Source organism: Stegostoma tigrinum, chromosome 1, assembly GCF_030684315.1.
Source record: "Stegostoma tigrinum isolate sSteTig4 chromosome 1, sSteTig4.hap1, whole genome shotgun sequence".
NCBI lineage: Eukaryota > Metazoa > Chordata > Chondrichthyes > Orectolobiformes > Stegostomatidae > Stegostoma > Stegostoma tigrinum.
In genome coordinates this window covers 146,416,068-146,434,216 of record NC_081354.1, presented here as the reverse complement: position 1 = coordinate 146,434,216, position 18,149 = coordinate 146,416,068, and the positions used below count along the sequence as shown (strand labels likewise).

Sequence of the window (18,149 nt, the reverse complement as noted above, 5' to 3'; positions counted from 1 at the left end):
AGCCAGTGATACAAATTTCCCTGCAACCTCGTCCCTAGCTTTCCACAATGCTCTGGGGTACGCCTGATCCGGTCTCAAAGATTTATCTACCTTTTGTGTTTTAAGACTCCAGCGCCTCCCGTTCTGTAATATCGATTCTTTTCAAGACAGCACTGTATATTATCCCTAGCTTCCTTGTTATTCTCCACAGTGAATGCTGACACAAGATTTATTTAGGATCTCACCAGTTTCCTGTGATTCCACACACAGACTGCCTTGTTGATCTTTTGAGGCGCCCTATTTTCTCTCTAGTTATTTTGCTTTCAATATGCTTGTAGAATGTCTTTGACGAATAAAGTTAAGGACAATCCTAAACTATTTCACAACTCCTTTTTGCTGTCCTGGTCTCCCCCTTCAGTATACTCCCGCTCCCCCACATTCCTCCAGGGATTTACTTGATCCCAGCTATCTATACCTGACATGTCTCCTCCTTTTTCTTGACCAGCTATCTGTTTACCTGCAAACGGCAGCCCCCCCGCCGATCAACTTTTGACAGTTCTTGCCTAATGCCATTGAAACTTCTAATTTCGAGCAGGCTAGTTTTTAGACCAGGCCTATCCTTTGCCATAACTGTTTTTAAAGCTAATATTATGATCCCTGGTCCCAAAGCCCTGCCTCATGAACACCTGAGGAAAGATTTAAGAAATTTTTTCTTCTTCACATGGAGAGTGGTGCGTATGTAGAATGTGCTGCTGGAGAATGTGGTTGAGGCAGATGCAATAGCAACATTTCAAGAACATTTGTGTAGCCACACTGATTGCAAGGGTTGAAGAGGGATCTGGACCAAATGCAGGCAGTTGGAACGACCAGAGTGGGCACCATGCACCACTTTGGGCCAAAGGGCTGTATTTTCCATGCTGTATTACTCTGATTGTCCAGCCTTATTCCCAAGAGAAAGTTGAGTATTGCTTTGTAAGTACATCCACATATTGAATAAGAAACTTTTTTAAACACTTAAAGTCCTTCCAATCCAAGGCCTTAACACTATGGCAGTCCCAGTCTATGTTTGGAAAGTTAAAATCCCATTATCATTACAACCTTAATTGTCTTAGAAATATCTGAGATCACCCTACACATTTACTCATTTTCCCACTGACTATTCAGAAGCCTATTCTACAATTCCATCAAGGTGATCACCCCCTTATTTCTCAGCTGTACCCGAATAGCTTCATTGGATGATCCCCATGAATATCCTCTTCAGTACAGGCATAATGTTGTCCCTAATTAAAAATGCCAATTTCTCTCCTGTCTTGTCTCCCTTTCTATCCTTCTTATAGCATCCATACCAGGCTTGTCCCTTTCTCTGCGTTCTTTCTAACAGCTATGCTATTTTTGCGTCTTTATCTGTTTCTTTGTTAACAAGATGTGGCAGATTGGAAAGCTGTCTGGTTAATAAAATGGGTAAATCCAACAGCAAAAATTTTAATACCTCTCAGGTTTTAGTCCTTGCATTTATTTTTGCTCAGAACTCCACAGAACAGCCTTGACGAACAGTTCGTGGGTCCATTGAATCTGACAACACTAAACTTGTGTGAGCAGGAGCTGGAGTAGACCATTCAGCTGCCTTAGTCAGCTCCTTCATTTTAGTGTGATCATGGCTGATCTGATTGTAACTTCAAATTCACATTGCTACGTATCCCTGATAATCTTTCACCTCTTGCTCACCATCAATTTCACACATCTTCTTTAAAAATATGCAAATAAGCTGGTCCCAATACCTTTGAAGGCGCAGCAAAAAGGAAAACTTAGCCATGCAATTTGTTGCCTTTTTTAAAAACATAATTAATTAGTCCTTTTTAACTTTAATCAATTTCTCAGAATTTGAATACTTTAAGTTTGCTTTTTATCATTTTAATGTGTCATGGGCAAGCTTTAAAAAAAAATGACCAATTTATTCACAGGCTTTCTGGAGGTCCTGTGCATTGCTAGTTCCTTTTTCTTTCTTATCTTCTCCTTTCTGAAGTTTTTCTCCCACAACCACCACCACCGCGCACCCCCCCCCCCCCCCCCCCCCACACCCACCTCCCAACCTTCTTAAACTTACCTGGTGTGAATGGAGATGAGCCGGAGACCATGCTAGTGTGGGAGGTGAGTTGTGGACCAGACCCTGGATTGGGAGACAGTCCAAGCCCAGGTCCTTCCTGGGCGATGAGTCACAGGCTGGAACCCAGAGCAAGAGGCGATCCAAGCCCGAGCTTGCCAGGGAGCCAAGTCACGTAGGCCGCTTGTGGACCAGAGCCTGGAGCAGGATGCAGTCCAAGCTCAGGCCGGCCTGGGAGACAAATCCTGGAAGTTAGCCCAATTCATGGAGGCAGCAAGGCCCCATGTTCTGAAGCCCAGCAGGCATGAACTCCATAAAAAAACACCCTGATTTGAGTGCCTTTTTGAAGATACTTTTTATTATTATTGCAGACATGCAGTAATTTGAGTACTTTTGAAACTTAATGTGCCTATGCTAGACTATTATTTTAACTCTTTCAAATCTGTAACAAACACTTGAAGTATCTGTACTAGGTACCCAAAGCAACGACGTTACAGACTTTTCACTGAATTCAGTCGTGTGTTTGTGACGACAAATGCTATTCTATTCTATTAAGAGCACAGACTGGGACTGAGTCTGAATTTGACCTGCGCTTTTAGCTAATGCAGCTCAGTGATTACTGCCTCATTGCCGCAATGTTTGGAACTCATGGCAGGTTTCGTTTGTTGTTGACTCTTGACTTTATTCATTTTAATAAAATTGTCAGTTGAAATAAAACAAGTCAATACTGTCAGTGTCTCCGATTCACTTCTACTAAAATTGTCTTGTAAGTAAAAACTGAAAGAACTTCGGATGCTGTAAATTAGCAACAAAAACAGAAATTGTTGGGAAAGCTCAGCAGGTCTGGCAGCATCTGTGAAGAAAATAGCATAGAACATTACAGTGCAGAACATGCCCTTTGACCCTCTCTGTTGTGCCGACCTGTGAACTAATCTAAGCCCCTCCTCTTACACTATCCCAACCTCATCCATTTGCTTATCCAGGGACTGTTTAAATCCCCCTGATGTGGCTGAGTTAACTGCATTGGCAGGCAGGGCATTCCACACTCTTGCCACTCTGAGTAAAGAACCTGCCTCTGAGGCAGGGTCACTGGACACGAAACATAAACTGATTTTTTTTTTCTCTATGAATGCTGCCAGACCTGCTGATCTTTCCCAGCAACTTCTGTTTTTCTTCTCATCTTGTAAGTGTTAAGACAAATTTTTAAATCACAATAAAAATTGCGAGTTTCTTTCACACACTTGAGATATGTAAAATCAACTCTTCAAAGTAAATATTACAATGGATTGTTTAAAATTGCTTTCTTCTGTAATTAATCAAATTGCTAAAAGCCCACCATTGCCATTATTATTCAAACTACATGCATGTGTTGATGCAAGAAATTTTAATCCACAATCATCATTGATTTTTAAATACAGGAAACAGGATCTTTAACTACTTGTGCTTTTGTAGTATAAGGGATTATACAGTAGCCCAAGGAAATTATGAAGTGACACAAGAAATGATGTAAGCTATGACATTACAATGAGCAACTGGGAGAAATGTTGAATGCCTAAATTTCAATAAGGAATGAGACATGTGGAAAGTCGAGAGGCTTTGCCAGACTCCAGAATGTTCTTGGCTAATACTTATACATCTACACTAATGGAAGAACTGAGAATAGACCTTCCACTGAATTGCTTTTCCTCTCAGTATTGTTTGATTGCAAAAAAATTGCAGAAGTATTTATTACTTTGTAATATTTCAAATAATAATTTTTGAACAAGTTAACTATATATCATTACATGCATAAAAAGCTATACTAGGAACAACAAAATAATGTATATAATATAGAAGTAATATTTCCCATACAGTGTGTAAGCATAATCCTGCAATTGTAGTGACCCCAAGTAAATGGGAGAAGCCTGAAGTAGGAGAAGGTGACAGTATTTAAACATTGAAATGGCAACACCCCATATAATCTTAAATGGCTCTATTAAAGCAAGAGTATTTTCAGTGTAATAAAGATAGTACTTAATGGAATCAATAAATGATTCTCAGTTGGGAGATTGCAGCAATCTTCTTTGGCTTATTGATTTTATAAAATCCTAATATGTATGCTGGTTTTCGAAGTCTTCAGGATGATTGTTATGAGTTTCAAGGAAATTGCCATTGCTGTCACATGATGGTTGTGGTGAATTGTCTAAAAATTGTTCAGTCATAAATTCATGCTTTTGAATTTTTGGAATTTTCAACCTTCTTTTATTGAAGAAGAATTATTATTGTGGTGCTGAATGTTGCAGAATGCTCAGTACTAGACAAATCTAATATTCAATTTTTGCAATAGCACAGAGAATAATTTTGCATGGAATATGTTGCTTTCTGCTCCTTGGTCATTAGATTATCATCTGTGAAAAGCATATGGCCAGGCTCAATTAGTGGACTTGTAAGTGTCAATAGCTATTTGGGGTCTGGCCACTTGGACAATTTGTCATTGGGAAAACACATGACACATGAGTGTAACATGGATAACTGTATTGTCCATTTTGGTAGGGATAAACAATGATTAAGCATTAGTTAAATGGTGGAAAAATTGGGAAAGGTTAATCTTCAAAGGGAGCTTAAGTGCCTTTTGTACACTGGACATTGCAGCAAATGTGCAGGTACAGCAAGCTGGTGGAAAGGCAAATGCTATGTTACCCTTCATTGCAGCTGGTTAGAGTAAATGAGCAAGGACATCTTACTGCAATAGTACAATAAAAATAGAAATTGAAGGAGAATCTTAGCAAGCCTGGCAGCATCTGCAGAGAGAGGACAGAGTTAACATTTTCAGCCCAGTTACAGTTCTTCAGAATTGAAAGGAATAAAGGGGACTTTACAGACCAGAGAGCCTCAGATCAGTAGTAAGGAAACTATTAGAGAAAATTTGCAAGGAGAGAATTAATCTCCACTTGCACAGAAAAGATTTGATCAGGTATAGCCAGCATGGCTTTTTGGAGAACATAAGAAATAGGAGCAGGAATAGGCCACCTGGCCCCTCAAGCTTATACCACCATTCACTAAGATCATGGCTGATCTTTCCATGGTCTCAGCTGTACTTACTCGCCTGCTCATCATAACCTTTAATTCCCTTACTGTTTAAAATTCTATCTTTGTCTTAAAAACATTCAATGAGGTAGCCTCAGCTGCTTCACTGGGCAGGAAATTCCTCATATTCACAACTCTTTGGGTGAAGTTGTTCCTCGACTTAGTCCTAAATCAGCTCACCCTTGTTTTGAGTCTGTGCCCCCAGTTCTAGTTTCAGTTGCCAGTGGAAGCATCCTCCCTGCTTTTATCATATCTATTTGTTTCATAATTTTATATGTTTCAAATAAGATCCCCTCAGTCTTCTAAATTCTAATGAATATTGTCCCGGTCTACTCAATCTCTTCTCTTAACTCTGAAATCAACCGAGTGAACCTCCTCTGCACCCCCTCAAGTGTCAGGACATCCTTTCTCAAGTAAGGAGACCAGAACAGTACACAGTACGCTAGGTGGGGCCTCCCCAGCACCCGAGACAGCTGCAGCATAATCTTTTTAAAAGTTCCATCCCGCTAGCAATGAAGTACAGCATTCCATTTGCCTTTTTAATTACCTACTACATCTGCAAACTATTTTTTTGTTATTCATGCACAATGACACCCAGGTCCTGCTGCACAAAAAATGCTGTAACTTTTCACCTTATAAATAATAGCCCATTTTGCTGTTTATTCCTACTGCAATACCGAATCATATTTACCAATGTTGTGTGACGTCTGCCAGACCTTTGCCCACTCATTTAACCTATTTGTATCCCTGAGCAGACTTTGAGTATCCTCTGCATACTTTACTCTACCACTCATCATAGCTTCATTTACGAACTTTGACCCACTACACTTGGCCTCCTTCTCTAAATCATCTCTCTAAATTTGTAAACAATTGCAAGCCTAACACTGATCCCTGAGGCACATCGCTAGCCAGGAAAACATTCATTTATCCCCACTCTTTGTCTGTTAGTTAACCAATCCTCTGTCCATTCTAATACGTTAGCCATAACGTCATGCAGCTTTATCTTTTGCAGCAGCCTTTTATGTGGTACCTTTTCAAATACCTTCTGCAAATCTTCAGGGAGGTAATGGCCTAGTGATATTATCACTGGACTGTTAATCCAGAGACTCCGAGAAGGTTCTGGGGACCTGGGTTCAAATCCTGCAATGGCGGATGGTGGAATTTGAATTCAATAAATATCTGGAATTAACAATCTAATGATACCCATGAATCCATTACCGATTGTCGGAAAAACCCTGGTTCACTAATAGCCTGTAGGGAAGGAAACTGCCATCCTTACCTGGTCTGGCCTACATGTGACTGCAGACCCACAGCAATGTGGTTGACTCTGAACTGCCTTCTGGGCAATTAGGGATGGGCAATAAATGCTGCCTAGCCAGTGATGCCCTCACCCCATGAATGAATAAAGAATCCAGAAACGCCACATCTACCTGTTCTCCGTTGTCTAGTGCGCTCATAATGTCCTTGAAGAATTCCAGTAAAAATTAGCTAAACATGACCTGCCTTTCACGAACCCATGCTGCATCTACCCAATAGGACAGTTTATATCTAGATGTCTTACTGCTTCTTCCTTGATTTGGATTCCAAGCATTTTCCCCATTATCAAAGTTATGGTTACCCACGTTTTGTTGACCTGTTTTAAACAGTGGCATCACATTTGTAATTCTCCAATCTGCTGGAACTGCCCCAGAGTCCAAGAATTTTTTAAAAATTACCACGAGCGCATTTGCTATCTCTTTCCCCCCCCCCCCCCCCCCCCGCCAACCACCGTTAACCTTGAGCCCCATTAGCTTATCCAACACTCTCTCTTTAGTGATAATGATTGTTTATAGGTGCTCACCTGCCATGGACTCTGTCATCAATTATTGGCATGTTATTTGTGTCTTCCACCATGAAGTCCGACACACAATACCTGTTCAACACCTCAGCCATTTCCTCATTTCCCATTGTTAAATCCCCTTTCTCATCCTCTAAAGGACCAATGTTTATCTTAGCCACTCTCTTTCATCTTGTATATTTGCAGAAACTTCTGCCAACTGTTTTTTTTATATTCTGAGCTATTTACTCTTATCTATCTTACCTTTCTTTATTGCTTTTTTATGGCTTTCTATTCGCCTTTAAAGATTTTTCAAGCCTCTAGTTGCCCTCTAATCTTTGCCACTTTCATTTGGAGGTCATGCCTAACAAATTTGTTTGAATTTTTCAAAGAAGTGTCCAGGTATGTGGATGAGGATATTGCAGATGGTAGTGAAACCTTTCGTGTGGTCCCTCTTGGAGACTCCTAAAGAAGGTAGAAGCACATGAGATCTCTGGTAACTTTGCATGATGGATCCAAAATCGGCTTAGCGATAGGAGGTTCGTGCGAGAAGCTTATTTGTTTGACTATAGGCCAGTGACCAGTGCCCAGTGCCATACCATTGGATCAGTGCTAGGTCATGAATACAAGCGATATAGTTAGGAATGCATTAGAGGGAATGATAAAGTTTGCAAAAGTCATGAAGATTGACTGAGTTATTAATAATGAAGAAGAAGGTTATACGAAGATATAAATGGTCAAATGGACAGATCAGTGGTAGGTCGATTTTTTTTTAACCTTAACGTGTGAGGTGATACACTTTGGAAAGAGAAGCAGGACAAGTTGTAGTAAATGAATGGCAGACCAAAGGAACAGAGACCTTCTGGTGCTTACCCACCTGAAGGCAGCAGGACAGGCTAGTGAGATAGTCAAGAAGACATGCAAGACACTTGCCTTTATTATTGTGGCCTTAATTGTAGGAGCAGGGAGGTTCTATTGGAACCGTACAAATCTTTGCTTACGCCACAACTTTGGTGATCAGACTTCATGTAGTACTACAGCTTTAGGAAGTATGTGATTGCCCTGGAAGAGGTGCAAAGGAGATACAGCATGATGTTGCCTGGGTTGAAAAATTTTCAGCTCTGAAACAAGGCTGGATAGGCTGGGTTTATTTTGTTTAGAACAGAGAAGACTGAGGGTGGACTTAAATGAGACCTGTCTGATTGAGAAGCATGGAGAGAGTGGGTCAGTGGGTAGCCATTCTCTTAGTAAAGGGGCCTAAGTATAAAGAGGTTAGGAGATTTAGGAATTTGAAGAAGAGGTTTTCACCCAGAAGGTGATGGGAATCTGAAATGCATTGCCTGGGGGTATAGTAGAGTCTGGAATTCTTAGCTTTTAAAAAACACTTGTAATGATATAATATTCAAGCTGACGAATGAAGTGAGATCAGTTTAGGCAGCTCAGTGCTGAAACTGCAAAGGCAAAGTCACTGCATCTATTTAAGAAAGAAACTAATTTCTAGAAGAGATAATGGGAACTGCAGATGCTGGAGAATTCCAAGATAATAAAATGTGAGGCTGGATGAACACAGCAGGCCAAGCAGCATCTCAGGAGCACAAAAGCTCACGTTTCGGGCCTAGACCCTTCATCAGAGACCCTCTCTGATGATGGGTCTAGGCCCAAAACGTCAGCTTTTGTGGCTCTCTGATGAAGGGTCTAGGCCTGAAACGTCAGCTTTTGTGCTCCTGAGATGCTGCTTGGCCTGCTGTGTTCATCCAGCCTCACATTTTATTATCTTCTAATTTCCAGAAAAAGCAGTTTTGGGGAGACAGTAGGGGTACGGTGTTGCGATAATGGATCAGCATGATTGTCTCAATAATATTGATAGAGTGGGCTCGATGGGCTGAGTAATCCCTCTTCTATGTTTGATGATTGAGGAGCAATTTGACATAACCTCAATGCATAATTAAATAAATATTGTACCTCCATAATTCAACAACCTCTTCAGTCATACTTTTCCAAAGAACTGCATTATTTCTATTTTCACAGTGCAGCAAGGAAGATTTCCATGTATGTAAAGAGAGTTTGAAACACAACATGCAAGAGCAGCAAGTAAAACATGTCCGTGCTTAATATCAGAAAGTGGTTTTTAAGCAGCATGCAGCAAGCAAGACTTTCCAGGATTGAACACCTGCCATGGTCCCTCACACTTAACCACTTGAAGTGACACCGTGTCAAAGCGTAAAAATGTGCGATCATGAACACAATGAAAGAATCACAGAATCTCACCATGCTGAAGAGGCCTTTTGGCTAATCAACTTGTACCACTACAAATAGTTTGATGGTCACATTTTCCCACATTAGGCCCAATGCCTTGCATGTTACGATACTTCAAGTACACATCCCAGTACTCGTTAAAATTTGTGAGGTTTCCCACTAACTACACTCCCAGGTAATGTATTCCAAACCCTTACCACCCTTTGGGTGAAAAGTTTTTGCCTCAAATCCCCTCTAAATTATGCTGCCTTGTTATTGACCCTTTTAATTGCTTTCTGTTCACCCTGTCCATGTCCTTCATAATCTATGCATTTTTATCCCCTCAGCTTTCTCTAGCCAAGGAAAAGAACCCAGGCTTATCTGTCCCCCCCCATCTTAGCTGAACTGTTCCATCCCAGACAACATCCCAGTGATTCTCCTCTGCTCACCCCTCCCCCAGTATAGCCACATCCTTCCTGTATTGCGGTGACCATACTGCATGCAGTACTCCAGCTACGGCCTCACCAATGCTCAGTATGGCTCCAACATCATCAACCTTCTCTTAAAACCGGTGCCATGACTGATAAAGGCAAGTTCCACATATGCTGCCTTAAGGCAAAGGAAATTGTTTTATTAACTTGTCCTGCAACCTTCAGGGATGTTGTGGAAAATCGAGATCATATTGTACCTCTGAGCTTCCTCATGCCTTGCCATTCGTTGAGTGAATCCCTTGTCTTGTTTTTGTTCCAACATGCACCACCTCTCATTAATCAGGGTTAAATTTCATCTGCCACTGATCTGCCCATCTGACCAATCATTTCAATCCTCCTTTAACCTGATACCACTGTCCTCCCTGTCAACTACCTAGCCAATCTTTGTGTCATCCACAAGCTTCTTGTCATCTCCCCTTTACGAACCACCACCCCACTCCCCCACCCCCAGCAATACCATCTACATATTTTATGATTATCGTGAACATCAAGGAACCCTGCACTGATTCTTGTGGTTCAAGACACAAACAGCCTTCTAGCACCACACTTTACCTGCTGTCACTAAGCCAATTTTGCATCTAACTTGCCAAGTTACTCTGGATCCCATGAGTCTTTACCTTCTTTATCAGTTGTCTATGTAGGACCTTGTCAAAAAGCTTTGCTGAAATCCATATAAACTGCATCACCTCCAGTATATTCATCTACATCTCTGTACGCCACTACAAAAAAATTCAATCACATTTGTTTGGTATGACCCTCCTTTAGACAAAACCATACTGAGTATCCCTGATCAAATCTTAGCTTTCCCCAAGTGGAGATTTAATTCTATCCTTGGATGTACGTTCATTTAAGATTTTGGATTTTGACAAAGATGCACCAGTTGTAAAACAACTGACTGTTCACGGGATTGGTCAAATAGTACAATGGTGTAATATAAAAATGAATAGGCCAGTTATTGGTGAAGATGATGAGACCCAAAGTTGAAGAGAAAATTTCTGTAGATAAATGTCTGCAAGTGGTAAGCATGTCCATGTATATGATGCAAGAGAAACTCTAGAACAAAATACATTGGACAAACCAAGTTCAAGATTTGTTCAACATAGACAAGCAGAGTGGTAACCAGCCCCCTCCAAGTACAATAAACCCACAGTTGAATAATCCATTGAATAGTCATCAGACGTTTGCCTTTGTATGTGTTAGCAGTGTCAGGATTATAGAAAAAGAGCAGAAGTTGCAACTGTAAAGATTGAGTTAAGAATCAAACACATTGCAATGGTTCTGGAGTCACATGTAGGCCAGACCAAGTAAGGATAGTGGATCTCCTTCTCTGAAGGATGTTAATGAACCAGGTGAGGTTTTGTAAAAAGTTGACAGTGGTTATATGGTTGCTGTTAGGCTAGCTTTTTATTCCAGATTTTTATTGATTGCAAATTTCACCGTCTGCTCAGATGGGTCTCAGATCCATGTCTCCAGAACATTTGTGCTTTGCTCTGAGTTACAAACCCAGTGACATTACCATAAGAATAGGCCATTCATTCACCAAGCCTCCTCTGCAATTCAATTATGGTTGACCTGTTTCTCGACGCATTCTCCTGCCTTCCTGTAAATCTTGATCTCCTTGCTAATCAAGAACATGCAATGATTTGGCCTCCATATCACTCTGCGGTCGTGAGTTCCACAGAGTTACCACCCTCTGGCTGAAGAGATTCCTCCTTTTCTGTTCTAAAGGGTCATCCCTTCACCTTGAGGCTGTGTCCCCAGGTTGTAGTCTCTCGTACTAGTGACAACATCTCCACATCCACTCTATTCAATATAGTTTGAAAAGAACCTTACACAGTCTGAGCAATACATCTCTGTTCTTGTTTTCTTGCCCTCTTGAAATGGGCACCAACATTATATTTGCCTGACCACTACATCACCACCACCTCTAATGTATGCTAATATTCCACATCATTGAAGTCTCAGGTACTTCACGAGTAACTGTTGTATCCTAGTTTTACTTTGACGCCACACTTTTCATAGTCAAAATGACCTAAAGTACTTTCCAACACTCGGATACATTATGATGTGTAGCTACCTTCATGGTAAAAGTCAGTCAATTTGATTATTCTGTTATCCCATAACCAATAAATGATGACAAAATGTAAAATTGCATGCATGGGAAAAGAATGGTAAAGCAGCACTTAGAATATGTACTTCCCTCCCGCCCTCCCCCTCTCCATCATGTTATAGTTAGCATTGCACAGAAATATCAGGTCCCAAATGATCCCACCCTCCACACCGTGCTTCAGATTATGGTGTGACAACTACAGTCTCGGTTGTTTTTTCAACTTTTAAGCTGAGAAATAAACTAAAATATTACTTGGCCTTTCCTTTTACATTTTCGTGGCTTTCTGGTTGTCTTTTATCTATATCCCGTTCACTGTCTCTCTTACAATTTAGTACCCAGATGAATGAATGACTAAATTGCAAGGAATTAGGGGGATAGAACAGTCCCTAGAAGTCAGTGAAAGAAGTTCTTAGATGTTAGTTGATGCCAACCTACACCTAAGATTTCTTGACTTTGATAAGCAGACTCTCCATGTGTGAAGATATTGCATAATTTTCCTTTCTTTCTTGCATGTAACGTGAGCATTGTTGGTAAGGCTAGTGTCAATTTTTTTTCTAGTTGCACTTGAACTGATTGAGAATGGTAGGCTGCAATCTGCATTTTTGTATTATGTTGCCTTCCACATTTTGGTGCACTAATAAACTTTACTAGTTTAATAATCTGCTGAAACATTGCCATGTTAATAAAAACTTACTTTAAAAAGTGTTTTAAAAAGCACATCCATGTGCTGAGCCTGGCTGTTCAGGTACAGTACTGTCGAGTAGTTTGCTTCCAGGAGATAATTTTATTTCTTAAAAAATGTTTTACTCCCATTTTTTGAAAAATGAGTTTAAAGGTAGCTGAACTTTTTATTCCAGCTTTAATACAAGATTGTACTTTATGAAATTTATCCATAAATTTTAAAAAATAGAAAATACCTGACCCATTTTTTCTCCCCGAGGCCAGTTCTTTTTGATGAAATTTCTGTGTAACTAAATATAAATAAAGAAGTTCTTTTAAGATTTTTAAGTATCTTGCAGCCAATATTTATGTCACTGGCAAAACGTTAGTTCTGAGTGCCTTTTAGGGAATTTAAATGTTTAATTTGTCTATTTACAGAGAAGCAGCGAGAGCTAGCCAGGAAGGGATCTCTGAAGAATGGCACTGTTGGAAGCCCTGTCAATCAACAGCCAAAAAAGAACAATGTGATGGCAAGAACAAGGTACAGGTGTTACATCAACTTAATTTTAAATACAATAACTAGTTGTTTCTGGAATGACCCAGCAAGAAAAGAAAGATAACGATTCCCATCATCTCCAAGTAAACCTGCAAAGTAAATCTTTAACTGGGAAGATGATATGACCAACAAGAAATTGACCAATCTTTTGTTTGGATTGACTGTTATGCCTCAGTATATCATTGGGGGAAAAGCAGAGGTCCCATAGGAGACCCTGTTGTATGATTCTGTGGGACACTGATGTGCAGCATTGGATTGTGTGAACTAACTGAAGCATAAACTTCCCCACTTCTGAATTCAGTTTCCCTTATGATAAATGATAACATCAATTAGCCTTTAAAATTACTTGGTATACCCCCATACCAACCTTTTGTGATACATGTCCAAAGCATCTCTCAATTTAGATAATATACTACTACTTCCTCCTCCAAAGTGGACAATTTGGCATTTTGCCATGTCTTTGCCAAGTCAATTAAACCACCTAAATCTCCTTCCAGCCTTTTCTTATCTCTTCAAAACTTGCTGTTCTGCTTATTTTTGTGTCATGAGCAAATTTTACAACCATACATTTGGTCTTTTCATCAAAGTGATTTATATAAATTTATAAACAGTTGAGATCTCAACATTGTGACACACCACTTGCCTTGCTAACCTGCAAGAGACAGATTTGTGCTACTTTGTGATAGTAGCAACTGCAGATGCTGGAGAATCTGAGAATACAAGGTGTAGAGCTGGATGAACACAGCAGGCCAAGCAGCATCAGAGGAGCAGGAAAGCTGACATTTCCAGTCTAGACCCTTCTTCAGAAACAAAAGTGTGTTTAAAAAACAAAATAGTTGGGCAGCAAGGCTACTGGGCATTGAGTTTTAAAAAGGTCTAACTCAGTGTTGGGACTTCATCCTCATGATGATGAAAGCAGACACTCCCCAAGCTCCATCTATGGCACCTCATGCCCCCATGCCCTCTATTCACACTCTGAACCCCTCATGCTCCCAAGCCAGTCTGCAGCACTTCAATGCCTATTCACCCACCGTATACTTTATGGGAGTAATAAGTCCAACAGTGGCAACCTTTAAAAGAATCCTCAACTAGGATTCAAGTTCCTTTGTTCTTCAGATTTCTGAAGCCCTTTCCCCATTAAGAAAATAATTTGTGCCCATATCCTTCCTACCAAAGTCCATTTTCTCATTTGTCTACATTGTATTCCATCTGCCACTTCTTTGCTCCTTGCCTAAGTTCTTATGCATCCTCCCCACTTCCTCGATCTGTCCCTCCAGCAATCTTGATATCATCTGCAAACTTAACAACAAAGAGCTGTGATGAGGATGCAGAGATCCTTCAGCATGATTTCGACAGGTTTGGTGAGTGAGCGAATCAATGGCATTTGTAGTATAATTTAGATAAATGTGATCTTATTCACTTTGGAAGCAAAAGCAAGAAGGCAGATTACTACTTGAATGACTGTACATTGGGGCGAGGGGAGTGTGTAGTGGGACCTGAGCATGCTTGTGCACCAGTCACTGAAGGTAAGCGTACAGGTGCAGCAGGCGGGAAAGAAGGCAAATGGAATGTTGGCCTTCATTGCGACAGGTTTTGAGTACAGGAGCAGGGAGGCTCCAGTCAAACCACATTTGGAATATTGTATGCAGTTTTGGTCTTCTTTTCTGAGGAAGGATGCTCTTGCTCTCGAGGGAAAGGTTTACCAGTTTGATTCTGAGGATGGCCGGTCTGACATATGAGGAGAGACTGACTGACCTAGGTTAGAATTGTTTTTGTGGGAGTTCAGATGAATGATGGGGGAAATCTCATAGGGACTTAGAAATTGTAACAGGACTAGACCGGTTAAATGCAGGGAGGATGCTGCTGATGTGGGTGTGTCCAGAACCAGGAGTCAGTCTGAGGATTCAGGGTAGACCATTTAGGATGGAGGTGAGGGGTTGTTTCTACACCAAACGAATGGTGAGCGTGTGGATTTCATTACCATAGGAAGTAGTTTATGCAAAAATATTGAATATATTTAGGATGTGGCCACACGTAGCAATTCGGGCAAATGGGATCAAAGGTTATGGGGAGAAAGCAGGATTAGGCTGTTGAGTTAGATGAACAGCCATGATCATGATGAATGGTGGAGCAGGCTCAAAAGGCTGAATGGCCACCTCCTGCTCCTGTCTTTCTATGTTTCTACTCCCTGACCTATTTGAAACTATAACACCAAAAATATGCTTTTAAATCATGCACAAGTCTAGTCCCAAGTGCTTTCAGTTTATCTCTTTTAATATGTAACGGCTTTACAACAAATTCGAGATGTATTGCAAAGCTGTTACTGATTAAAGAAGCTGACGTACACATGTATAATGTACAATATGTGGACAACGTCCTGGTAGTAATACTGGACTAATAATCCAGTCACCCATGTGAATGATCTCCCAGTCTGGATTCAAATCTCGCTGCATCAGCTGGTTGGCTTTAAATTCAGTTTGTAAGTCTGAAATGTAAAATATTGATGATCATTGACAACTTTATCAATTGGTGCAAAAACCTATCTGATTCATTCGTATTCTTTTAAGGAAGGTAATCTGCTGTTTTTACCCGGTCTAGCCTACATGTGACTCCAAAGTAGTGTGGCATATTATTAATTGTTTTCTGAAAGGCATTAAAAAGGCATTCAGTTCGTGGGCTAGCAACAAATGCATTCATTGGCTCCCAAACTTCACAAGAGCACTGAAAGTTAAAAATTTAAAAAAGGAACATTTTTGCATTGAAAAACTAAGTTGGATAAAATGTACAAGAGCAAGTCGATGAATGGTAATTTGTAATTTTGGCAGGTTGGTTGTACCAAACAAAGGATATTCGTCACTAGATCAAAGCCCAGATGAAAAACCTTTGGTTGCTTTGGATACTGACAGGTATGTTATTTCACTGATCTTTTCTTGTATTTACTTTTTTTTCAAATAAGATTTTAAAAGTCTAAAGATAAAGGTCTAAAGTCCTCAGTCAAAATCAGCAAAGGCTTATAATGTGAAACATTTTTTGATTTGATTTTCTTTTACTCTTTTTGCTGCCTTGTAGACATATATCTATCAGGATCAAAATGCCTTAGAATTAAGACAAAGCCATCATTTATTGCTCATCCTTCTATGTTTATATAGAAGAAATTTCTTCAGCCAGACAGTTGTGAGTCCAAGGAATTCCCTATCGCAGGCAGTAGTTGAGGACAAAACATTGTGTTTTCAAAAGGAGGTAGATTTAGCTATTGTGGCTGAAGGGTCAAGGTATATGCAGGGAAGGTGTGATTTGGGCATTGAACTCAGTGATCAGCTATAATCCTTTAAAATGGAAGAGCAGGCTCGAGAGGTCCAATGGCTTACTCCTGCTCCTATCTTCCATGTTTCTGAAGGAGAATTTTTTTGCCTTTCTAAACTACCGTGAATCATTGTAGCTGATATGGTAGTGATACGGAAACCCTCTGTTGACTGGGGAGCTTCAGGATTTTGAATCAGAAAATCAAAAAAGAATGGCACTGTATGGTTTAGAGCGATGTGGAACGTGAAGATTATGGTGTTCATGCACCTTTCTTTCCCGTGCTCTTTGAGGAAGCTGGAGGTCATTGCAGTTTTAAAATGCTGAATTTCAAACATTTAGCCATTCAACACAAAATCTGATTCAACAATATCAGATTCTGCTGGGCCTTGCTGTCCGTTGCCAAAAAAAACACTTCACTTTTTCAGTACATGTGACAATAATAAATCAAATCAAATTTTTTTAAAAACCTTCTATTTTATAATTTATCCAGTATACAGTCCCAGATTCATTTTAGTTGCTACTGACCATTTCCTTAAACCAGGACTCAGTGATCAGGATCATGGCTCATCCAAGTTCATGGATTTATTCATCTCCAAAACAGGATCTGAACGACTGAAACTTTTCTCCCTCCTTTTATCACTGAACCACACACAGTGCTTGAAGTTTCATTTTTAATAAATTCCTACCCATTTTTCTCTACTGTCTCTAACTCATCTCCTATATATTTTCCACTAACTTTTCTCAATTCAATTCCAGTGGAATTCTCTCTTCATTTCTCTCTATCTCAACTCCCCCTTTTCAAAGGTGTCATAGAACATTGCATTACAGTACAGGCCCTTCGGCCCACAATGTTTTGCCGAACTATTATCCTACTCCTAAGATCAAAGTATCCTGCATACACCATGTTTTACTATCATCCATGTGCCTATCCAAGATTTGCTTGAATGTCCCTAATGTATCTGATTCCACTACCACTACTGGAAGTGCACTCCACACACCCACCATTCTGTGTAAAGAGCCTACCTCTGACATCTCCCCTATACCTTCCTCCAGTTGCCTTAAAATTATGCCCCTTTGTAATGGTCATTTCTGCCCTGGAATAAGGTCTCTGGCTATTCACTGTTTATGCCTCTCATCACCTTGTACGCCTTTATCAAGTCACCTGTCATCCTTCTTCACACCAACAAGAAAACCCTAGCTCCCTCAACTTTCCTCTTATGACCTGCCCTCCAGACTAGGCAGCATTTTGATAAATTTCCTCTGCACTGTCTCTGAAGCTTCCACATCCTTCTTATAATGAGGCAACCAGAGCTGAACACACTATTCCAAGTGTGGTCTCACCAGAGTTTGAAAGAGCTGCAGCGTAACCTCGTGCCTCGTAAACTCAATTCCTCTACCAGCGAAAGCCAACACACCATACGTCACCTTAATAACCCTATCAACTTGGGTAGCAACTTCGAGGAATCTATGGACGTGGACCCCAAGATCCCTCTGTTCCCCCACACTGCCAAGAATTGAAGAACAAAGAAAATTACAGCACAGGAACAGGCCCTTTGGCCCTCCAAGCCTGTGCCGATCGAGATCCTAAATCTAAGCCTATCATCTATTTTCTAAGGATCTGTATCCCTTTGCTCCCTGCCCATCCATGTACCTGTCCAGATACATCTTAAAAGACACTATCATGTCTGCATCTACCACCTCCACTGGCAACACGTTCCAGACACCCACCACCTTCTGCGTAAAGAACTTTCCATGCAGATCTCCCATCAACTTTCCTCCTCTCACTTTGAACTCATGACCCCTAGTAATTGAGTCCCCCACTCTTGCCAGCG

General features: G+C 40.5%; 1 protein-coding gene across 2 annotated transcripts in view; it reads left to right on the top strand.

The window, feature by feature from the left end:
- The window catches only part of fam219aa (family with sequence similarity 219 member Aa), a 67,051-nt gene that overhangs the window by 33,483 nt on the left and 15,419 nt on the right, over positions 1-18,149 (top strand). For both annotated transcript variants that reach the window (XM_048537208.2, XM_048537198.2), the window contains exons 3-4: positions 12,897-12,999; positions 15,840-15,920. In XM_048537208.2, coding sequence (XP_048393165.1) covers positions 12,897-12,999; positions 15,840-15,920 — 184 coding nt within the window. The remainder of the gene's footprint in view (positions 1-12,896; positions 13,000-15,839; positions 15,921-18,149) is intronic.